The 23,488-nt window shown below is 39.0% G+C and overlaps 3 protein-coding genes across 4 annotated transcripts; all 3 read right to left on the bottom strand.

Moving 5' to 3' along the window:
• Positions 1-1,149: 1,149 nt before the first annotated feature.
• On the bottom strand, positions 1,150-2,858 carry LOC111587258 (regulator of G-protein signaling 13-like). The gene is made up of 5 exons (XM_023297168.3): positions 2,695-2,858; positions 2,543-2,602; positions 2,394-2,455; positions 2,136-2,302; positions 1,150-2,038 (listed from the first exon to the last, which is right to left on the bottom strand). Exons 1-5 carry the CDS (start codon positions 2,775-2,777, stop codon positions 1,853-1,855), a joined length of 558 nt encoding a protein of 185 aa, XP_023152936.1. The 5' UTR covers positions 2,778-2,858; the 3' UTR covers positions 1,150-1,852.
• Positions 2,859-8,069: 5,211 nt separating this feature from the next.
• rgs1 (regulator of G protein signaling 1) lies at positions 8,070-9,664 on the bottom strand. Of its 2 annotated transcripts, none has more exons than XM_035942687.2 (4): positions 9,465-9,664; positions 9,164-9,248; positions 8,923-9,089; positions 8,070-8,688 (listed from the first exon to the last, which is right to left on the bottom strand). In XM_035942687.2, exons 1-4 carry the CDS (start codon positions 9,495-9,497, stop codon positions 8,512-8,514), a joined length of 462 nt encoding a protein of 153 aa, XP_035798580.1. In that variant the 5' UTR covers positions 9,498-9,664; the 3' UTR covers positions 8,070-8,511. The 2 variants fall into 2 exon arrangements, with proteins under 2 accessions (XP_035798580.1, XP_035798585.1); XM_035942692.2 differs by having other exon boundaries at positions 9,164-9,243; positions 9,564-9,654.
• A 3,977-nt stretch (positions 9,665-13,641) lies between these two features.
• rgs18 (regulator of G protein signaling 18) lies at positions 13,642-20,617 on the bottom strand. Its single transcript, XM_023297414.3, has 5 exons — positions 20,387-20,617; positions 19,808-19,912; positions 19,552-19,613; positions 18,834-19,000; positions 13,642-15,315 (listed from the first exon to the last, which is right to left on the bottom strand). Exons 1-5 carry the CDS (start codon positions 20,506-20,508, stop codon positions 15,061-15,063), a joined length of 711 nt encoding a protein of 236 aa, XP_023153182.2. The 5' UTR covers positions 20,509-20,617; the 3' UTR covers positions 13,642-15,060.
• Between the last annotated feature and the right edge of the window lie 2,871 nt (positions 20,618-23,488).

Genomic DNA, 23,488 nt, shown 5'->3' with positions numbered 1-23,488 from the left:
TGCCTTATTCATGTAGCGAATGCTGAACTGTTTGAAAGAGTTTCTGAAGAATAGACAAATCACCATGTTCAAGTGCCATTACCATCGCACTTCTAGCTGAAAACTTCACAATACAGAACTCGCTTTTATATTGTAATGGTAACCTCAACATTCCCAAAGAAACTGAGCTGCATAAACATCTTAAATCTAGATTTCATGCTGCAACCATAAAAATATTCTTGCAGGTTTCACTTGGCATAAACACTTGATACTCTAGCTGTGGTGAGAAGCAAAAACAAGCCAATGCAAAATATAAAGAAATGTTATAGTATCGGACTGTGTGGAATAGATACACTGTTTAGCCTTGTATCAGTTGAAGGGAATAAAAGGGGAAACTGCATATTTAAAATGAAAGGAATAAGCCTATTCACTTTCTTGCTGAAGCTGGATGAGAAGTCTCTAAGGAGACTGTATAAAAGCCAAACACTGACAGTTAACTTTTCAACCCTACCAGGCTTTTGCCAGTTTTGCTGTCCTTGAATAAATAAAACACCTAAACCAAAGCTTAAAGGTTTCTCTGTTTTTGTACAAGTCACTTCCAAAAATACAGTTAATGGTATTGGCTTTGAAGAAACCCCTTATCATAAATAATAAAAAACCTCAACTAACATGACAATTAGTTAACTATAGACGTGTTTACATGTGGAATTTTTACTTATGGACTGAACAAGGCTAATTTTTATCCCATGTTTGTGTAAAGTGAGGTGAGCTGTGGCTTCATGTTCACAGCTCAGACTTGAAAGTGGTATTGATCTTCTCATCTTTAACAGATGAGAATATTTCCCAAAATGATGTCTAATGATTGGAATATATAAACACAGACAAGGACACACAGAGTCAGACGTGCCAAGACTGTGCTGCGTTCACTACTGCAGAAAGCATGACTAAGTTTCCCTCTGAGCTGCTGTAGACATTTCTAAACTCAGCCAAACCGCTAGATAGTAAATATTGTAACTGCGAGTAAGTATATGAATGAATAAAGAAATAAATGAATGAAGTGGTGACGAAGTTGCTTCCTGGATTCATCAGAATTAATTTGTGGCTGTCTGTCTGATAAAAAAACAGATATTTTCATGTTGTGTATTTAAAAGTCATGATCTTACACAGATGTGACGCAAATGTAAGGTTTTTATTAAATACAGAAATCCAGTATAATATTCTCGTTCACAATGTTTTCACAAGCTTGAATGCTTTATCAATATATAGCTTATAACACATGCTTAACATATCAGTCCAGCAGGTCAGCACTGATGTCAAAATGGAAAAATCTTTGATGCAGAAGGCCGAATATAAAATATCCACATCTAGATAGGATCTGCATATTTATGACTCTAGTGAGATAACATCAACAGAGGGTGATGTGTGAATCTACCAGCTTGTGCACTTTCATCTTGGGTGGAAGGTGTTTTTTGCACCACATTCACTTCCTGGTGTCTCTCACAGAAAGTCCCTCGCATTTTCTTTACCTAATCGTAGCATCTCTGGGAAGTCCTTTACTTTACAGATAATTTCACAGCAGCTGCTTTTTAATTAAGTAGAGTCATTTTTAACCCGTATGCCTCATTTCCCATCATCCTGTATGGTTCTGAGCAAACTCTCCTCGGCTTTCTTCACTGCAGAACCAGCTGCTTCTCTCTTCTAACAGTCATATGAGGTCTTAGCTAACCCCAACTGAGAAGAAATGTATGAATGTCTTAGAAATGTTCAGTGATCATGGCCACAAACACAACTTCTCTCAGGTAATCCAGCATTTTTTGGGCACAGCTTTACAGTCCAGCTTCTACAAACGCAAAGTCTCTGGTGTCTGTTCTCTTTACATCTTCACTGATTCGGATGTGGAGTCCAGTAAAGTCCTGTAAATGTCAGACTTGAGGAAACGTGGGTAGGAATCTCTCTCCATCAACCCGTAGACAATCTTTTGGGCATCATCGAAACACACCGCGGAAGGCGCCATAATGTTCCTCCTGATCACCTCCCTGGTCTTGTGGTCAATGTTTATCTGAAAACAGAGGAAACACAATGAGCGTCAGTTAAAAGTGAAAGCAGTGTAAAAAAGCGCTGTAAATCTGTCTACATTATTAAAACTCTGCAGGTACCTCTCTGGGAGCCTCGGCTTGAATGTAGCGTTTGAAGATCTTTTTAGCCCTGGAGGACATCCTGAAGGATGACCTGATCTTCTTATAATCCTCACACACCACCCAGAATTCAATGTTTTCATCACTGAATTCTGACTTCAGGAAGGCCTGGAATATGCTCATTCCATCTGAACAGAGAAGCAAGCTGCAGTTAGCCCCTGTTTGGGAGGAATACATACTGAGAGACTTGACTATGGAGCAACATATTGATTAACTTACATTTGGATGATAGCAGTCTGTCCAGTGAGTTCGACCACTGGGACATTTCCTCAAAACAAAGCCTGCAAGAGAAGGATTCACTGTCAGTCACACATGAAACAAACACATGAGCAGTGTAGATGTTTAGTTTACAGTTTTATTTCACCTACCCATCACTGTTAGTGGCTTGAGTCGATCGACACTGCAGTCGAGACTTCAGGTTTCCTCCCCTGGTAAACCAAACAAACCAACAGGATTTATTTCACGTTAAAAAATAACATTATCCGGGTGTAAGCATGGATTAAAAGAAAAAAAAGTTTACCTGCATTTTCCTGCCTTTTTGTTGTCAGTGTCCATGCTGAGGTGCTGCAGCTCCCTGGGTGGGGATGTGACTAGGCTTGGCATGGCAACGATGCTTTGTGGATGTGTGACTGTATGCGTTGCTGCTCTTACACAGTTGTGAGATCTCTAACTGTGTCTGTTTCATGAACCCGCAGTGTCCCCTTTTATATATATGCAGAAGTACCGAAATGAGGATAGCAAGCAGCGTCACAACATCGCTCTGAGCTAACCACAAACAAAGAGGAAGTTGGAGATGACGCAAACGTACAGGCAAACTGGTAGCAAACAGCTACACCTGTGTGTTCGTACTGTACTTCAGCGTGAGCATTGCTTGTTTGGTTTAAAGTCTGAAGATGCAAATACAGCAGTGGAAAATCCAGCAGAAGATATGCAAATACTTCAGTCTCTGTTCCACTTTGCCCTACAAACTCTGACTCTCTTTTAAGTTTTGGAAACTTTTTGTGAACTAGAACTGAAACTATTGTAGCACTCAGTGAAATAATATCTTAAAAGTCTCCTTTTGCTTTGTGGAGCAATTGCATTTAGAGGTTCATGCCCCCTATAGAGCTAGTTACTCACTGTATATTTGCAGCAGTAACAGCAACTACTCCCTTTGAAAGAAGAAATGACATATTCTTGCTTTTACAAATGAAAATCTAAACTAGTATGCAATAAAATGCATCCTCCATAAATCCAGTACAGACAGGGATTTTGCTGCCCAGACTGAGAGCATTCGTCACAATGAGGTGATGCACTTACTTGTTATTTTGCTTTATAATAGTAGGTTTAATAGTAATTTGTGGTCACTTACTGTGATCATTTGCTTATGCAGACAAGACTGTGATGTAGAAGTGCATCCAGTCTCATATACAATATTAAAGTACAGTATTAAATGCCTGAAATGTTTGGTAGAATTATGCTTCTTCATTTATCAGATAATTACAATATAGGTTACATAAGATGACACACGTCAGACTTTTAGGACACCATCTGACTATCGGTTGCAGGTTCTGCTTTAGTCTTGCATTGTTTAGAAGCTTTTTTTTCAAGAGTTCAAAATAGGTTTCATTTCTGCAGTCTAGAGTCTGTACAAGAGCTTCAGCTAAATTAAACCTAAATCATGCATGCATTAGCTAAGATGGGAACAGAGAAATAGTCCACAATAAAGTCCTGCCAGAAAAAAGTGAGTTAGTGAATGCAGCTCCAGTTCTAGTATGAGAGCTAGTTTCAGACTATGTGTGCAGACCTCTAACAGTCTTCACTATTGGTTTCGTGGGATGGAGATACTTAAGTCTGGTGGCTCAGCATGGGCTCATATGATCTCTACCCTTTAGCCGCGAAATGCTAGAAAAGCATTAACTAACCCGAAGCGATGCATCAATATTTGATTTTTGTGCATTCAAAGTGTCTCCTAGATATGACTCTGTAATGGACTTTACTCAGCTGCTGACTTTATGACTCTTTTCTTCTTTTGCTGCTATTATGTCTCTGCACTTACCATTATCCTGTAATTTTCTCTGGAGGCTATTGTGGCAGCTGTTCAGCAAAAGTTCAGTTTGCTCTGAGGATGTTTGCACATTATGGTGTGATCAAATTAAACTCTGTGTGTTGTTTGGTTTCATAAATCTCTCAAGATTTCTCTCCCACTCACTTAACACGTCTGGAAATGACTGTTTAGTTTTTTTTCAATGTTTGTTGCTCATGCTACTTTAGCATGTGGGACTCACTCGAGATGTTATGTTGCCAGTTCTTAGGGGCTTTCTGACCTTTCTTGTATCTTGTTTCACCTCTTTCAAAAACACAGACTTCCTCTGCTGCAGACTTCCATCATGTCTTTCTTTCCATTTCACACCTTCATACCATTTTTTAGTCTTTGACAGTGCAGGCAGACAGGAAACACGGGAGGAAACAGAGGGGGATGGCTTGTTGCAAAGGTCGCTCGCCGGAACCAAACCAGGGCCGCAGTGGTTACGTGGTGTGATCCTGAGACCACTGAGCCGCCTCAGTGTTTCCATTCAGATAAGCTTAAAGCTCATAGATGCAGAGCATTGAATGAAATGTCCGTCACACACGTAGAATAAGATTGCCTGAAGGCTCTGGTGTGACACTACAAAAAAATCTGTATCTAAAATCTGATCAGTTGCTCACTACCAATGAGCACAACTGCGAATAGCATCAACTTTTCCTCCGTCTTTTCAGCTGGGTCACTGCAGCCGCCCCTCTTTTACAGTAAAAGCTCTTAAGTTGAAGTTTACTTTTCACTTCTGCCTTTTAGGTGACCAGAAACTTTCGCATTTCTCTGGACTTCTAAAGAGTATTTAAAATTCCAGGGGAACATAATAAGTCCCTTTATTTATGGGTTTATATATATCTCAGTTGCAGTTCTCTGTTTTTATGCTTTATGGTTTTATCTGATTGAGTTCCAGTAATCTAAATAATAACATACTAATCAGAACTTTCCAAGATTTGAAGGAGGAAATTGCTGTAAGTCAAGTTCTGTTTTTTTAAAATGACTATTTTCCAGATATGGGTCATGAACTATCCACAGTGTCATACCTACTTTAGTTTGGACAATATATCCAGTTAATTTCTGTAGTGAATTAAAACTGAGATGGATTGGTGATCTCACCCAGTGTCAGCTCTATTATGCTCCTGAGGATAAAGTAGGTTTAGCTAATGGATGGATGGATATGAATTAAAGCCACTTTCCAGCACCAGCGCCCTCTGTCGGTAGCTTGAGAAATACACTGTAGCAGTCAGCATGGACACTACTTCAGTTAAATAATGTCCAAAAACCCTACTTATCATGAAAGTTCCTGATTTTTGATGATTTTCATTGTACACAATGCAGAAAAACTGAACTATTTTCAGTTAACACTGTTGTTTACTGTAAGTTTTTCCACACGGAAGCCTGTAAAATGTTAGTTAAAATGTAGCAGTTAATAGTCTTCTGCCCTAAAAATGTGTCCAAATTACTCTCTTGCACCACTTTATGTGCAAGTCTTAGGATCGATAGCTTAAATGTGTAATAATGAAGCAAATGTAAGTGTGAATCACAGTTCAACACTGGCATCCTCAGACGCTGATTAATTTACTGTTTAAAGGTCGCACTGAGGAGCAACAGAGACTCAGTCTTTTAGACCCCTTAGACTCTGAGCCAAGACCGACTCTGTGAGAATGTGATTAGGCACGTAGCTAAATGCTAATGTAATGTCATACGCTGATGTCAAGCAGGTGTATTATTTACCTGTTTACCGTCTCAGTTTTGCATATTAGCAGAGTTCATCCAGAAAATGATGAGACATTTCAGTAAAAACCACAAATGCTGCGTCCCGTCAACATATGAAGGAAGTTATTTAAGAGTTGGTAGGATTTGTCATAGTTTTGAGATGTATTAGTTTGGATGCACTGACAGACCAACAAAAACACCTTACAGCCATAAGTCTTTGCTTCAGAAGTCTTATATTTTCTTGTAGCAGTTAAACTTCATGTTGTGACCATTAATTTTACCCTCTCTTGATTTATTTAAAGAACCTGCATTTTACTCTAACACCATCCAGTCTTTGCAACTGTATTTTATTTTATGTTTGACTAATTTTACAATGAATCTGTACTTAAAACTTAAAAATGGCTACATTTTGATCTAAGTTTGGTACCAGTAGATGCAGGAATAATGGTTACTGTGACGCCTACATGCAGTCTATACAAGACTGTTGTGAAGCAACAGTGTTCTGTTGTTGCTTCTGAAGGGTTAATAAATACAAAGATCATATCATTTGTTCTATACGTGTGGGTTTAAACAGAAAAAATCAATGAAATGAATTTCTAAATAAACATTGAATCAAGGCAGAATTATGTGTGCTATACTTACTATACTTGTACTGCAGCTTGTTTGGTTAACAAGCTGCAGGCTTGATGTATTAAATGTACATAACCTCAAGAGGTTAAGTACCCATAGTGAGTTGCTCCTGAGGTAAGCGTTGCTTTGTGACATTGTTATTCTGCCTGCCAGGAAATGTGTTATGTTAGGACGCAGATGTTAATGACTTGCCACGCTGACTGTTATCTCTTTTTCTTTATCGGTTGCAACACCCATCTGTGAATTTCCTCCATCAACTGCTGTCACTCTGAGAACCAGAACTTCACTCAGTTTCTATCATTTTTCTGTCTTCTTCATTTCCTGAATGTAATATCCTGCAGTGTTTTGACTCATAGGAACAAGTGTAGATTAAACTCAAGGTTTATCAAAAGCTGTATTTCTGTACAGTACCCAATGAACTCAACCTTCCTCCCACAGAGAGGTGAGCACAACCAGACTTGTCTCAACTGGAGGAAGTTGTGGTGAGGTGTCTGCACAACACACAGCAGTTTCTGCATGAAACACATGAGACACCTCTTAAAATAAATCTACATTCAGTGCCACCAGCACAAACTGAACAAAATGTTCTAACACACAGCTGTCACATGGAGACACCATGCTGTGTCTACTTCCACTCTCTAAACAGAAAAAAACACACCAGACCATTAATGCACTAAGTTTGTAGGACTTTATGCATTCACATTAATTTAAATTCTAATTTGCTCACATGAACATCTCCTATGGGAGCTGGCTCTCTTTTGTGGGTCTGAACATTGTGTCTCAAAGCCTGCTGTATTGTGCTCTTTTGTATTTGCATGCTTTTTTGCATAGACTATTACACACACTTGTAAAAGTTCACCATGTTCCATCTAGAAAGCAAACAAAAAAATGAACAAGTACAATGGAGAATACTTTCTCATACTATCTAATACTACCTAAAACTCTACTACACTCATTTTACCTAAAAGGGAGATTTAAAAAAAGGACACTGAGCTCAGTGAGAGGATTTTTCACCAAGTTGCATTTTGAGTTGCCTTAGATACTTTTTCATGATGAATGAACTCAACTGGCAACAAGAAACAAACTAAATTGTCACAGAAAGTGTACACCCACTATCCTGCTTGTGGCATTTCAGGCAAATTTAACTTAAGGCAGAACTGAATCATGCAGTTTCTCAGAGCACCAACGTCTTCTAACTGTAGCTGAAATATTGCAGAGACACAAAGAGAGGAAGTGTAAAGCGGGTTTTCCACGGTTGTACCTGCTTTTTGATCCCGAATGATGTTGCTGAAGAGACTCTATTGCCATCTGGTGTTTGAGTGACCAATGACCATAATATATTTAATGGCCAACTCTCTCCTGACAACAGCAAACATGATTTGCATTCCATTCAAAAAGACCACACCCCAAATGCCACTTCACTGAATATATTTTGTTAGGATTTTGTGAAAACTTCAACGCAAACAGACAAGAAAAGACTTAATGGAGCCAAAAACTAAAGCAGAAATGTAACAATATTTATTTTGCATATGAAAGCAGAAAGTTCTCAGAAAATATTAGCATTCATATTGGCATAATCAATTAGGTAAAGGGCTGATAATACTTTACAATACAGGGATTCTATTTTATCATTAACCTTAAGTGTTGAAGGAGAGAAAAAAAAGATTGTCATTCACAAGAATTATGTGCACAATCTCTCTTTTTTTTGACTTTGACATAATGAATGAGATAAAATATAATACAAGCTGCAAATTCTCTTGAGCTATAACTGTCTAGTGAATCACACAGGATTAGAAAAACTACATCTGCCTTACTTAAGGATCTGGATTGTATGGCATAAACCGGTTATCCACACCGAAATCAAAGAGTGCTACTGCAGATCAGAGTTGGATAGATGATTTCACGAGCCCGTCTGAGAGGCTGTCGGTTTTAATACAGTCACCTTGAATCGGTTCTCCTCAGGAGTCCCTGATAGATGTCAGATTTTAGGAACCGCGGGTAGCAATCCCTGGCCATCAGACTGTAGATGAGCTTCTGCGCCAAATCAAACGAAGTCAGGGTCGGCTGGGAGATGTTCTTTGTGATGCTTTCTCTGGTACTGCAATCTATGTTGATCTGGAATCAAACAAAGTCGCCAAGGGGCACATTATAGCAACTCTAGTCATCGTCAGTCACTGTAATGTTCTAGGGGAAACAACTTGCAATTTTACAGCCATAAAATGCACTTCATAGCAGCTGCCGTATCACAATAAGCCCAGCTAAATTCAGATTAGAAGCAATGACTCCCTTGGTTCATATGTTAAATTTAAATTCCTACAAAAATCTGTTTTCTGGCCTGCAGTCATTCACCTGTCTGGGTGCTTCTGAATGGACAAACTCTGAGTAGATCCTGTTGGCCGAGGAGATCATCTCTGGAACCGTCTTGATTTTTTTGTACTCCTCACAGGCGAGCCAAAACAGTATGTTCTCCTCGCTGTACTCGGACTTCAGGAATTCCCGGAAAGCTATCTGTCCAGCTGGAAATCACAAACAACATTAAGTGGGACGTGTGTACACACAATATAGCACATAAATCTCAGGAGTCTCTCACCTTTACAGCTGAGGACTTTGTCCACAGACTCGCCCCAAGTCTCAACATCCTCCAGTGGATCCTTGGGAAAGCAACACAATCTACCCTTGAAAAGAGCATCAAGATCTATCACTAGCCCAGTTACCTGTGAACGCCACGTCACTTGAAAAACCACATTAGCAGGCAAAATTATTCATCAGAGTATGTGGTATGTTTTAAAATGACCTGTAAACATCTAATTTAATGCACGGAGCACCTGAGGGAGAGCGTTCTATACAAGCCCGTCTTTCAGAAAAATACCACAATGCAAAGTGAGACTTACAGTGAGTGAAAACCTCTTTGGTATTTTCCACATGGCTGCTGTATGCTGTTGCCTGCTGAAAATGGTAAAGGTCCAATAAGCAAATATGCAGTAACTCACTTTATCGCCATCTCCTCGTCCTCTACAAAGGGAGACAGAGATAAGATCCTGCCAGACTGAAGATGAGGTTGTGATTGTTTGGAAATGAGTGAGTCAAGTGACTGAAGAAATCTAAACGACCCACACCCAACATGAATGGAATATATGGAAATCTGTATGCAAAGTGTTGTTGCTGGGAGAGACGGGGCATCCTTCCATGTCGGTGGCACCTCGAGGAGGAGAGAGCTGCGATTTACGTTGACCTCATCTGTTGACCAAAGCACTGATCATCATTAATGTGACATTTTATATAACAGGAGGATGAATAAATGATTGAATCGGAGTGATTCCAGCAAATGAATGTCTGAGGGTCAAACACTATTTCTTCACTGCCTAATAAGAGCTCTAATCCAAGGTATTTTTTAATGAGGGATATAGGAATCAGTAGGGCCTGCTGTGGTGGGAGCCCTGTGTGTCAGAACATAATTTAACTAAAGCAATGATCAATGGTCAGGAAGCCCCGGAAAAAGCTCCTGACCATAAGCAAATAGCCCTAAACAAATTCACTATTAAGGAAAAGGGCTCGTCATCCTGCCATTTGCATATCAACTGTGTAACTTCAATGCCAAAAGCATTAAGAAGCACTGATTTATTAATATGCCTCATACAGCACCTTCAAATGGATGTTTTCTGACCAATCTAATCATTTCATTTCAATCCAATTAAAAGCTGATGTGCTTTAGTCTGAAATGGAGCTGAAGCCCGACAGCGATGCCAAAAACAATGATGTGTTTTGATAGAAATTTTGCATGTATGCAATTTGGCCAACCCCGAGGGCAATTTTACACTGGATTTTCTATTACAGAAAAAGAAAAAGTCTTGAATAATGACCACTGGGCAAATCAGGTAAACAGTTAAATGAGATTTTCACCCAACACATTCACAGTGTGATTAACTACAGCTGCAGCAGAGTCAGCAGCGGTGTTCGTATTAAATCTATTGCATAGTTTTCATTTTTCACAAATGGATGTTTACTTGTTTCATTTAGTACTCTCACACTCTGTTGCAAGCAGAATGTGTGGCATTCTTCACTTTTTCACAGTTAGTGTTTATAATCGCTCTTAAAAACACTGAAGCGATAATTCTGACCTGCTATTATCAGAAAATAGCATAACTGATGATGATTGTATGTCCTCTGCCCCCTTTTTGACTTTCTTGGATGCACATATCGCCATAAGTATGTCCTGTGCATTTCAACCTTTCCTGACCTCTCTGAATGTAATAATGTGATGGGCCCAAACAAACCCAGAATGTAAATCACAACAGGTGATGGAAAACACCCAGGCTGCCCCTATTTGCATGTGTGTAGATGCAGCAGCTTGAGGAATTTGTTTTTCAAAAAAGGCACCGGCATGAAAAATCCGAGGACTCGACTGAGCTGTGCATCCGCCACAGAGCATCCGGCACGTTTTGTCTTGTTGAGATTTAGCATTTTGCGTTTCTTATATCTGAAGTTATTCATGCACACTCCAGTGGTCACAGTTAATAACACCCAAGGACAAAGTGATTACATACAACCCTGAAAAGGCTCATCTTGTAAAAGGGCGCTGATTTGTTTCACACTCGCTGTTCATCTACAGTGAAATAAGTGGGGCCTCAACACTGATACAGGAAACAGAGCCGCAGTTTTTTCACCGTACACAGGGTGGCACTCAAGTCCTCTCCAGACCTTCTTCTCTTCTCGGTGTTTACTGGCAGCACTGGATTTGTCTGTCAGTCTTTGTTGTTGGTCTGTCTTGCTTGATCATTCAAACTTGAGTGGGGGTTTTGACTCGTCTGCTGAAGCTGCAGGTTGGACGCTGGTTTAGATGTAACCAAAATCCCGTTCAAATTAGACTTAAAATCCCTGAAAGTAATTCAGCAAGGATCTATTTGATATCTTTAGGAGGTGTCTCACCTCTTTCACTTGACTAATACTATGAAAACACAGAACACAAGGGTCCAGAGTCTTTTTTCTTTATTTATCCATTTTCACTCTCTCAGCAGTACAATATGCAATTCAATCCAATTCCATTTACATAACGCCTATTCACATAATGAGTCATCTCAGCGCACTTCACTAAGTAAAACCAAGACCTTATACTATTATATTTGAGAGTGAAACCTCCAGCAAACTCAAATAATTCCCCTTGAGCAGCTCTTTTGTGACAGTGGGAAGAAAAAACTCTCTTTCAACAGATAGAAACCTCCGGCAGAACCAGGCTCAGGGAGGGCAGATGTCTGCCTCAACCAGTCGGGGTGAGGTGAAAGAGGAGAAAGACAAGAACAGCAAAACAACCCCAAATTAAAACGGCGGACAAGAGCTAAATACACCAAACCAAATAATATCAAAAAACAACAGTTATAATCCTCTTGCCTGAACATCCAGCTCAAGTTTTTCTTGTAAGTCAACCAGTTAATCATCATTTTTGAACACTTGATGTTCTCTTTCCCACTGGTTCTAATAGCTCTGGCAGATGCAGCAGTGATTTTCCTTTTGTGATCTATAACTGAGGAAAATAGTTAATAATACTGATTTTTTTTCCAGCTTGTCTCTGCAGTTTCAATGCAACTGAAAGGTATTTTTTTTCTCACTGAATCATTTTCAGTGACATTTAGCCTTCAGTCTGCAGAAATTGTTCTTAAGAGTTATTGACTTCTTTCAGAAACCTGCCACCTATTAACTGATAATCATGCTGCCACTTTAAAGAATTGGGAGAAGTTGGCATTTAACTGCATCCTCTACTTCCTCAGTACATCAACAGATGCCGCTAAATATGCTTCTACAACTTCAGTGGAGGTTCACAGTTGTAGGGGAAAATACAAACTCTTACCTTGAGACTTTCAAACTAAACACAGGTTTCTGTCTGTTGCACTGAAAATTATTTAGGTCTGTCAATAACGTTGCAGGCCAGCCACATCAAGTCCAAATGGATTTATATGGGTGTGGTAGGGGGGACATTTCACAACTCAATATCTGAGCCTGGAGTCAGCAGATCTCTTTGCTAAATTTGGCTCACATATAGGGTCAGATAAAAGAGCTTCTAAGATGGGACAAACTGATTGTTAAAATGGAACCTGTGGTGTAAAAGTTTGGAGATTGGAGCTGACAGGTAACAAAAGTAGCGGCAGACTTAGATTGAGGAATTTTTTTCTACCCATTTTTTTTGATAAAAATCTGTGTAAAAATCCATTATTAGATTTCTTTCAATAAATCCTTTTGTTTTAAACTCCTCTCAGACCGGTATTCATCTTGTTTTACAAGTCTCATATCTCCAGGCAAACTGCTTTCTTTTTCTTTTGTTTCCCTTCAGAGCTTCCACAATACATCTTTAACTTGCAGATGATTTCAGGGCTTTTAGCTCAGACTGACTTAGAAATTTAAATACCAATGGGAAAGAAACACAAAATCTGCCAGCAAAGTCTTAGCAGGGAACTAATCTTTTCGCGGTGATGTATTTGGTAGGCCAGCTGAGCTTCTACCTTTGTTAACAGACCATTACAATAAATCCTACAGCCCCCACCCTCTCCGTCTATGACTTTTTGTGTGAGAAGACGGCAGGAACTGCAGTGTATGCATGCTGCCGCCGTCTAGATGGATGCATAATTAATGTGAATTGTGAGGTATTCCACACAGGTTTTGGTGAGATGACAGTAACTTGGGCTAAGATGGACGTTATCCCTTTGAAAGCTACGAGAAAAACCCTGACATCTGTGTTAATGAGCTAAGCCAGCGTTGTGTGTATATACAGCTTTATGTACTGGGATGTATTTCTTATGCATACATATTCAGGAGTTCGTGGGCGACAGGTTTGCATTAATACGTATTTGTCTTTGTAAGAAGTATAGCTTGTGCATACATATACAGTAATATGAATAATTCCGTGCTGGAGTGGTGAGAGTTGATAAGGTCTATTAATTTTTCAGCGATTTGGAATAGGGAGCTACACACCATCACAACTTCCCCCACTAGTGTGATATATACACATTATGACTCCATTTGTCAAGTTTAGATGTGGTCATTCAAACTAATTAATGTCACTAAAGGCCTCATTAAAACCGCTTTTATAAGAAAGTGTTTATTTGGGCTATTCCACATATTAAAGTATATACATTTTACAACAGCAAGTCAACACAAATGATCACAGTAATACATAAATTACATTGGATGGTAGCAATCTGAAAGCAGTCGTAATTAATGGAATGTAATATTAGTATTAAAATAAGATATATGCATCTTTTTTTGTTGGTGAAACACTTAAATTATTAAGAGAGATGTGTATCCCTTGTTAATACGTTTCAGTGCTTTGCAGTGCAGCTGCAGCTTCAAGTTAGTCTGGAGGAGGTTGGACAGTAAAAGGGATAAAAATCTTGAATCCATTTTAATTAGCTTGCATGCCATATCAGCGGTATTCATGTCGTAAAAAGGTGGTATTGCTTGATTGGAAAACAAAGCAACTGGAGTGTAACGTGTCTGAAGTCAGGAGAGTTTGGCTCAGTGCGGCTGCCTGAACGGCTGGCTGGATGCTGTCAGTGGTGGAGGCTTCAGCTGAGAGTCTGTCACCAAACGATCCCATTGTCATTCAAGTTTTAAAGAGAGATTGGAGGAAATATAAAAATCACCAATAATCCACAAGCAGTGCACCGCCTCTGAGAAGGATAATGTATGGATCATTCTACAAATGCTGCAGAGTAAACTGGTTTTGATGCCGTGACCCCGGACATTATTCGATTGCGATTGGCCACAGGGCGTCCACTATTTTCAGATAACCACATGGCTGTGAGGTAACCTTTCTAAATGCATTCTTACACCTGAAGGTTAATGTTGTGGATACCACTCTCTTATCTGCATGACATAAAGCTACTGCCTGCAGTCTGCAAGTTTACCTCAGCAGAAAGGCTGGAAACAAGAAGAAAACAGCGATATAACTTCCTTAGGTGGTGTCGTTCCTGGGAGGTTGCTAGGCAACCAATGAAGTCTGCAGGAATTTGCTGCATCTGGTCACAAAACAGTCGAGCACATAAGCTCCTGTGACACCACAACGTCTCAACTTTATTTTTTTGTTTTTGCTTTTGTAGAGAGTTTTAATTTGTGATCTTAAGAGTGTTTGGTTTTTCAGTTTTGTCCCTGTTAGACAGAACCACGGTGGCCTTTATGCTAAGCTACAACTGGCCAACTGTTTGCTATAGCTACACATTTACCATACACATATGAGACTCCACGCAAGAAAGCAAGAGATCATTAATTCCCCAAATATTTCTTTAAATTAACATCGCTGGTAGCTGTGTATGCAGAATGCTCCACTGCAACCACTGTGGTTATAAAAAAAATAATGCCCTCTGCAGAAGCAAACCTGGGAATAATAAACTTCTCCTCCAAATGTTATTCTTCAACAATAGTGGTGCAAATGGTAGATTTTCTGCTGCATTGAAATGAATCCATTTCACAGAGCGGGCCGCCGCTCCTGCGCTGTTGCAGCTACCAGGCGGACGGTTCGGTGGTGGCCTCTCCCCTCTCGTTGAACACACAAGAGCGTGACCTTCTGCGAAACATGGTGGCTCCGGGGCCTTTCCTCCTGGTGAGACGTAGATAAATGTCAGAGTGCAGGAACCTGGGGTAGGAGTCCTTTTTCATCAGGCTGTGGACTTTCATCTGGGCTGCTTCAAAACAGCCCCATGTGGGCTGTGAAATGCTCTTCTGGATGTCCATCTTGGTTTTGTAGTCAATGTTGACCTGAGTGAAGGAAATTAGAATGAAAAAACACGTAGATCAGCCTACTGACATAGCATAGCAACCGCATACGTTAAATCTGTATTTGAAGGAATGCCACATGTAAATCTGCATGAATTAGGGATTTTTATCTTCTACAGTAGATTTGACTATAATTCAGAACAACACAGTATAGAAAAGAGGTTAGAGGAAGGCGTAGTATCTTTACTGACTGACACATCAGACAGAAAAAAGGGGAAACCCCAAAGTCCACAATGAGAGCAGTGTAAAGAAGAGTCATTTGAAACAGTGTGCTATAAAAAGTGAACCTTGGAAAACAGAGTTTAGCTGTAATTTTTTCATCAATTTACTGTTTTTTTTTCACAATATATTTTTTTGCTTTTCAGTTTTAAACACAATAACAGCAATGAAAACGCAAACATAATTAATGAACACAAACAGACAGCTAAGCTTACTAATATGCACAATATACATAGACATACATCCATATACACACATATGCATATACTCATATACACGCACATACGTAAATAAGAGGTCACAGGAAACAGACCACACCTACATACAAATTGCTATCATTATTATTATTATTATTTATAAAGCATTACGGGTCACAATATATGAAAGCTCTGGTCCAAGATAGTCTAGGTAAGGCTGCCAAACTTCATAGAATTGATCTGTTTTGCTGTGTACATTATTGTAAACTATTCCAAAAGAAGCAACTAATAAACAACTTTACACCAGCTTTTAAGACCAGGAGCTTTCACTAGTCCATTGTAATAGTATGTCTTTCCTAGCAGCAAAAGTAAGAACGTTATACAGCCTTCTGCCAGCTGCAGTAGTTATATTCCTATTTGGAAATCCCGAAAGCTGAGACATCGGATCCATGTCTAAAGCTCTGTCAAACATCTTTTGCATTTCACAAAGTATATCAGAACAATATTTTTGTAGTTTGTGGCACGATCACAGGCAGTGGGTTAAGGTGCCTATTTCGGTTTTACATTTGAGACACAAAGGAGAAAGTAGGAGTCAAAAAACTGTTTGCATTCTATGTAAAATTTTAAATTGGATTGCCTTAGTTCAAGTACAGATAGACATCTTTTTAGCATAACTCCAAATATCCTCCCATATCTCCTCATCCATAGTCACTACCATTCTTTCCCCCATACTCTTAATCCTGTGTGTATTAGCAGGTGACAAGCCACGCATTACGTTATAAAACAAGCTGAGAGACTGATTCCCTGATTGTTGAAACCTCTTGGTGGTCTATAAGTGTTGTGCCCTTTGTAATATAATGCCTTACTAGTAAAAACATTTTTAAAAAATCCTTTTTTAGGAGCTGATACTTCTTCATTAGCTGTTCAAAATGACATGAGATTATTATTTGAAAATAAATATGCCAGTTTAGTCATGCCTTTATTAACCCACTGCTGGGAGCTGGGATCCGACAACCCTGGCAAGAACTCCATATTTTAAGTAGTGGTGTAAACCCAGAAGTTAACTTGAGTCTTCCTTCCAGACGGCGGATTGATCACCAGGATTTCAGATTGATTTGTTGAATTTGCTTCATTAATTTATTGTTAGCGGACTATCGCAGTTATCTCTAATGCTCTTGAAAAATTTACTGTTATTTGACAGGTTTTTCCAGTTCCTTTAAATTACAGATATTAGGAAAATCACAGGAAAAAAGGGGGAATTTTCATGTTAACTGGAAAAATATTAAACAGATTTTAAAAGTCTGCATTTTTTTAAATAAATGGTTGTAAATTAACAGCAATTACACAGTTTATATTGTATTTAAATCAGGAAAAATATTTTTATTTTATTGTTACTGTTATGTTGCATTTTCCGTTTTGACACTACTGACAACTACAGACAATATTTTGTAAAATTCTGTTTAAAAAAGTATTAGTTTCCTTGCTACCTGTAAAAAACAGGCCAAAATAGTAAATAATGTCCACATCTAATATCTGTGCTTTTCCGAGTAGTGATTTGTTCTTTTACATCGTGTGATAGCAAAATTACACAGTTGAAATGCATTTAAATCGACAAAAATATTGTTATTTTACAGATATTCGTCAAAATGTGAAAGGAAAAACATGTATATTAAGGATTCAAAGATCTTTTTTCAGCAGTTATTTTGCAGATGTTGTCTTGTTTTGTTAAATTACAGATAATAACTAATAAAATCACAGGAAAAATCTATTCATTCACATGTAAATGGCTAAAAAAAGAAAAAGAAAAAAAGGCCTAAACTTTACAAAATGGCAACATCAAAATTCAGTACAGTTCTTGAACATTACAATATTCCACCAGCAAAAATCTGGCAGCAAGTGTGCCTGAAAATATATGTTAAAAAACTGATTTTTTCCCGGCTCTGTCACAGTTTTTTTTAAGGATTTTTATTACAGTGTGGAGAAATCCTCCTCTTTTGAAGAATTATACTCATAAAACCAAATATAAGTGCATTTGGGAGCATCAAGATGCTTTCGCTTGCTCTCTAGAGATATTAATGCTCCCCAACCTGCCTCAGAGGATCTCTCCATAATAATCAACTTGACATTCTAGTCTTTCCTAAAGGTGGGTCATCTGAATCAAAGTTAAAATCTGTGGTATTTATGAGGCTGCTCTTTTAGAGGATGAGACTTGAAGGTCTCAGTGTCATCAATAAAGAGAGATTTTCTGTTTTTGTTGGCACCATGTGACCTTCAGATACACAAACCAGCTTCCTGAACATCATCACAGATTTAGATCTCAATTTTCTGGCTGCTAGCTTTGTGAATGAGATTTAAAAAAAAAAAAAAAAAGTACTGATTAAGCCAAACACAATAATGCAAGAAACAGACTGTGATGTTTCTTAACAGAACGACTTTTCCTTGGAGACACTAAACGGTGGTAAACTGGACTCTCCTTCAGCGTCAGTATTGAGGGTTACATTCATTTACATTCGTATCTCTTTGAAGATTGCTCAAGCTGGTATAATGGTACTGCAGCAAGCTCAAAAAAACCCTTTCATATTTACATATGCACTCATCTTTGACTGAAACTGTGTGGGAGATGCTTTCTCCACTTGTGCAGAGGAATTTCAAAACCTCAAACCAGACAGCGAACTCTTTAACGGTCAAATCCGCTGCAGGCCCTGAAAGCTTATCAGATGGTGGTCGCATCATGTTTGCAACGTGAGTGGAAACCTTTTCAACCACAACTGTCTCATACAGAAATAACCCGAGCTGCTTTGCAGCGGTGCATGCACCAAGACGCATGACCTCAGCGAGCATCTGCTCCTAATGATCGTTCACAAAGGTCAGCTTGCTGCAGGCTCATGCCTATGCAGCGCTTTACACTTCGCCCACTGTTATCATTATTACAATGACATAAATATTTCATACCTCCAGCAGCCCCTCAGTGACAAATAAACAAAGAAAAATGCTAAACCACAGGGGTTATTTGAGCATTTGTGGCTCCACTTTACAGCAAAACCATCCATGCAGTTTATAATAAACAAACATGCCATGCCTTACCTCTTTGGGGGCCTCCGATTCAATAAAAACTGTATAAATATATTTGGCTTTGGACAACAGCTTTGTTTCAGAATCAATGGTTTTGTATTCTTCGCAGGCCAACCAGAACTCAATGTTTTCCTCACTGAACTCTGTCCTGAGGAACTGAGAGAAGGTTTCCACTCCATCTGATGTAAGGAAACAGAGGCACATCGTTAGATGTTGTCGTGACAGCGATGTAGGTAGCTTCTCTGAGCATCTTTGGTAAATGAGACTTTAATGAGGAGAAATAAACTTTCCACAAGTTTATATTTTAATAGTCAGTAAAATGGGCCAGTTATATAGTCTAACAAATGTAATAATATAGAAACCTTTAATAGCTTAAGCCTAATATACCGGCATCCCTATATAGACTGTGTTATCTTTATTGCATATATTCTTTATTGTAACTATTCCCAAATGAGCACATACAGTGTTTTACAGTGTTTCAGTGTTGCACTAAAATGCAACGTCTGTGATTAGGAGGAAGTTGCACAGTTTCTGTATTACTATCTGTGCTAACAAACATTAAAAGATGTAGTGAAACTCTCACTGCTCTCCCCATTAACTATTTATTGCTTCTAGCACTCCCTCACAGTTTACAATTCAAATGCAGCAAGAAATGATTGACAGCGGAATAAACTTTTTCGGGCAGCAATTCAACACAACATTTTTGAAAAGTTCTGGGCATTAATCTGACCTGAGTGTTTTAGCAGTTCTTCAAAGGAGTCGCTCCATTGCAAAGCTGCCTCTGGTGAGATGCTGAAAAAAAAAAAAAAAATCAAGATATAGTCAGATCTTCTTTAATGATGCAGAAAAAAAAAGAGACATCTAGATGCCATGTTTCTCTAAGAGTGTAATGAGTCATGGAGTTTACAGGAAACTGAGGTTAAAAATGAATAATACTTGTCCGAAATAATATTGCTTTTATGTGAAATTAATGGATTTTGCCTCACTTGCTCGATGTCGTATTTGCTTTTTTATGAGGACTGACGTTTTCATGCGAGCCTGACTTGGTGAGAAAAAGGCTTAGTCGGCTCTTCCTCTCCTTGTCTTTCTGTCTGCAAACAAGGGAGAGAATACATCAAGTTCCACAAACTGTCTGCATCTGCAACTGTGGCACGATTCACCAAATCAGCAACTTATCACAGACTTTTTCTCCTCCAAGACACATCTCCAAAGCGGCTTACATGACACACAATAAATTACACAACAGCTCTTGTGGTACAATACAAATTGCGAGACAAGTCGCATACGCTGACGTGCTTTAACAAAAAAAAGCAAGCAGAGGGTTATCACAGGAGACAGCAAGCTTTTAAAAGTGCAGCAGTCTTATGTAGAGTTTGCTGTAAAGGCTTTCAGTCAGGCTATAGAGAGAAATCACATGTCTATTATAATGAAGCTGAGAGAAACAAGGCTTTTCTGTACACGAACTGTAGCTGAACCTCCTTCCTGATGATTAAACTTGCACAGCTCAGGTTATCTACCAAAAAAATCAAGCAAACGTGAAAAAAAAACAAGGTTCAGACACCAACCTGCTACTGTCGTCCTTCATCTTTGGTGCCTGCAAGTCTTCTGGACCAAGCATTTTGAAATATGCTTCCTCCTTTGGGGACATGTAGTTGAATTGAGGAAATAGAAAGAGAAGCGTCTCCATTCTGTTCTGTATCTGGCGTGCAAAGCAGCCGAGGCCACAAATAGCTCTGTGTTTAACCCATCACTCGATGAACCACCCCATCTTTTATAAACCCCTGTGCTCGCGTTTCATTTCCCATACCTGCTGTACTTCCTGTAATGCTGCAGCCGCTTACTGCTAACAGCTCCATCAGTGATACAGAAACCCCCCCAGCTTCGACATCCTGCCAGCTGTTTACTCAGAAATTTCTGAAAAAGACACCTGGCTATGCTCATTCATAGATTAGTTGTCTTTGTTTGTTTTGTTATTACTTGAGGTGAAATCTTGCCTTGATTATTAGAGCAGATTTTCCCCATGTTCTCACATATTTTACTGCAGCAATTCAGACTTAATAATAGAGACAACAGAGAAAAATTGTGGTGTTTTCAGAGTTTTTGTAGACTCTCTGTTGTTTGAGCGTCTTTGAATTTGCACTGTCCCATTGCCAATGCAATTATGTGCTCAGTGTTGTTTGAATAGCATCAAGCTTGTTGATAAATGTCTTCTTTTTAGTGCGTGATCCTGAGCATGATCAGGGAGGTCACTTATTCTGCGATGTACCACCAGCAAAGCCAGACACTGCAGAGATGGGAAGAATGAAAAGTAATGAATAATAAAATGTGTCTGTGCCGAGTCTGGGCTCAGAGCATCGGAGCCTTAATGGAGAAAGACAAACTCATTGTGACACCATGGAAAGCAACAGGGAATAGGTGCATTCAGGGGCAGATGGAGACAAACGTGACGTCTGTGTTAGAGAGAGACCAGAGCTGTCTAGAAGATACTAGCAGAGGCGCTTGACCCTGTTTATTTAGTTATAAACAAATAAATGAGGTCGTAATTGAGCTTAATTAACTCATGAGGGCTTGTACGGGAAGTCAACAATGATCATTAGGTGTTGTCAGTCAATATCAAACCCTCTGATGTCATCCAACAATCATGAAGTCCTTTGTGACGGAATGAGGATCTGAAATGAGGCTAATTGATGCCTGCAAAGCAGCTGAAGCCAATAAAATGATATCAAAATGCTTCCTGCTTGCAGTTTCTACCGTCAGAAATGTCATTAGGAAGTGACCATAGAGGGGAACTTTAGAAGTCGAGATAAGATCTGGAAGAGCAAGAAATCCTTCAGATAAAACGAAATGTTTTCGAGCAGAAAGTGAAAGACGGCCTCAGCTCCTTCAATGCAAGGAACCTGACAAATCACCTGCAGAGCCATGATTGCACAGAGTTCATAAAAAGTAACAGCTGATTTGCTCTGTGTGACCAGCAATCGGCCTTTTCATGATTTTGGTTTTCCCATCTTGTCAGTAAGAAGGAGAATATTGGCTCATCTTAATAAAACATGAGCTCCCCTGAAAACATCCATCCATCCCTTAATCCTCATTAGGGTCGTGGGAGGGCTGGAGTCAATCAGCTGACTTATGGCAAAGGCAAGGGACACCCTGGACAGGTCGCCAGTCTATCACAGGGCCCCCTGAAAACATGATTTGTGAAACTTTCTGGTGTCTCTAAAAGACTGATAGTATACGATTTTTGCCATGCACTTCCATCTTTCTGTATCGCATCATCATGTGTGAAATTTGTCTGCTATTGATGTATGATTCATGCATCAGGGTGATTCATCACTGATTCACTTGAATAAAGACGCCAGCATGCATGCTGATCTTGCCATCGCTGCCACCAATGAGTGTGGTGATGCAGTATCATAAAGTTCATTCACTTTATGTCAAAGATCAGCAAAAAAGAAAAAGATTTCTTGTTGACGTGGACGTCGCCATGGAACAAAACAGAGGAACAAACCTTTACCCTGGGTGGTACTGAAAGCAGACAGCAGCTGCTACTTGTCATCTGTTTTTTTATTCTTGCTTTCAAATTTATATTATTAATAGTAATAATGGTAAATAAAAGCTGTTTTATGAATGTTATATCTGTCTTTTATGACCATTTTGCCACAATATCACAAAATCAGTCGCACCGAAGGTACAGAGGAGCAAGTTAAAAGTGGCACATACTTTATTTACATCCAGCTCCAGTGCAAATTGTTAATGGGACACAAAAGCAACGAAATTAAATAGTTCAGAAAGTAATTGCAAATACATGAGTACATGCATGCTGAGGCAAATAGCGGTGGTGCGAATGTGGGAATTCTTTTTGTTTGAGCGAAAATACACATCTCAAGCTTTACGAGTCCACATTCATGAATAATATGAACAAGAGGAAATAACAGAGGGATCAAGAAACCTGCAGGGCTTATAAAAATTACTAACCCTCCTTGGAATTCTTTTTAACATTGACTCATGATCGATTTAATGTGGCTTTTTTGACAAGGATTTTTTTTTTTTTAAAAAAGACTCTTTAATATGAAAGTGAAGTCCATGTTTAGTAGATGCACCTTTGGCTGCAAGTTCTTAATTACGGATTTAACTGTACTTCAAGTGATATTCAGTGATTTGGAAATTGTTTTGGTTTATCCCTTGACTTATGCTTTAAATAACTGTTTCAATACTTTGTATTTTGACAAGAAAATCTTGTTTTCTAAATTCTTGTCAAAAAAGCCAAATTAAATTGACAATGACTTAATGTCGAAAAGCAGTTAAAAGAGAAACTGTCCAAGAGGAGCGAATATGTCTCACTGGCTGTGTGTTTGTAGGTAGGAAGTCAAAGACACAAAAAATCTCTTCCTAGATGCCCTTGTAAACTGTAACAAGCTAAATCAGAGCCTTTTCCTAAACTCACATTAAAAAACAGCATCCATTGATGGCAAGACAGGAATTCTGTAAATGTACGTATTCAGCTCCAGCCCAGTGGTCTCATAAACTGAACCTGCACTATCCTTTCCCTTCAGGTGAACAGCAGAGTGCTGAATCACGGAAACCAAATTAAATAGCAGCCATTTAGCTTCGCTGTATGTATTTGCTTCTTGTCAACATACCAGATGAGAGAACCAACAAAATCAATACAC

Source organism: Amphiprion ocellaris, chromosome 10, assembly GCF_022539595.1.
Source record: "Amphiprion ocellaris isolate individual 3 ecotype Okinawa chromosome 10, ASM2253959v1, whole genome shotgun sequence".
NCBI lineage: Eukaryota > Metazoa > Chordata > Actinopteri > Pomacentridae > Amphiprion > Amphiprion ocellaris.
Note: the sequence above shows the minus strand (reverse complement) of the source record. Positions and strands in the feature narration are given on the sequence as shown.

Coding starts and splice junctions, on each gene's coding strand:
- LOC111587258 (XM_023297168.3), bottom strand. CDS start 2,777: ATGCCAAGCCTAGTCACATCCCCACCCAGGGAGCTGCAGCACCTCAGC. Junction 2,456..2,542: donor CAAGCCACTAACAGTGATGG/GTAGGTGAAATA, acceptor CTTCTCTTGCAG/GCTTTGTTTTGAGGAAATGT. Junction 2,039..2,135: donor AAGCCGAGGCTCCCAGAGAG/GTACCTGCAGAG, acceptor CTCTGTTTTCAG/ATAAACATTGACCACAAGAC.
- rgs1 (XM_035942687.2), bottom strand. CDS start 9,497: ATGTGGAAAATACCAAAGAGGTTTTCACTCACT. Junction 9,249..9,464: donor CAAAGAGGTTTTCACTCACT/GTAAGTCTCACT, acceptor GCTCTTTTCAAG/GGTAGATTGTGTTGCTTTCC. Junction 9,090..9,163: donor CAAAGTCCTCAGCTGTAAAG/GTGAGAGACTCC, acceptor TGTGATTTCCAG/CTGGACAGATAGCTTTCCGG.
- rgs18 (XM_023297414.3), bottom strand. CDS start 20,508: ATGGAGACGCTTCTCTTTCTATTTCCTCAATTCAACTACATGTCCCCA. Junction 19,913..20,386: donor ATGAAGGACGACAGTAGCAG/GTTGGTGTCTGA, acceptor CCTTGTTTGCAG/ACAGAAAGACAAGGAGAGGA. Junction 19,001..19,551: donor AGAACTGCTAAAACACTCAG/GTCAGATTAATG, acceptor TCCTTACATCAG/ATGGAGTGGAAACCTTCTCT.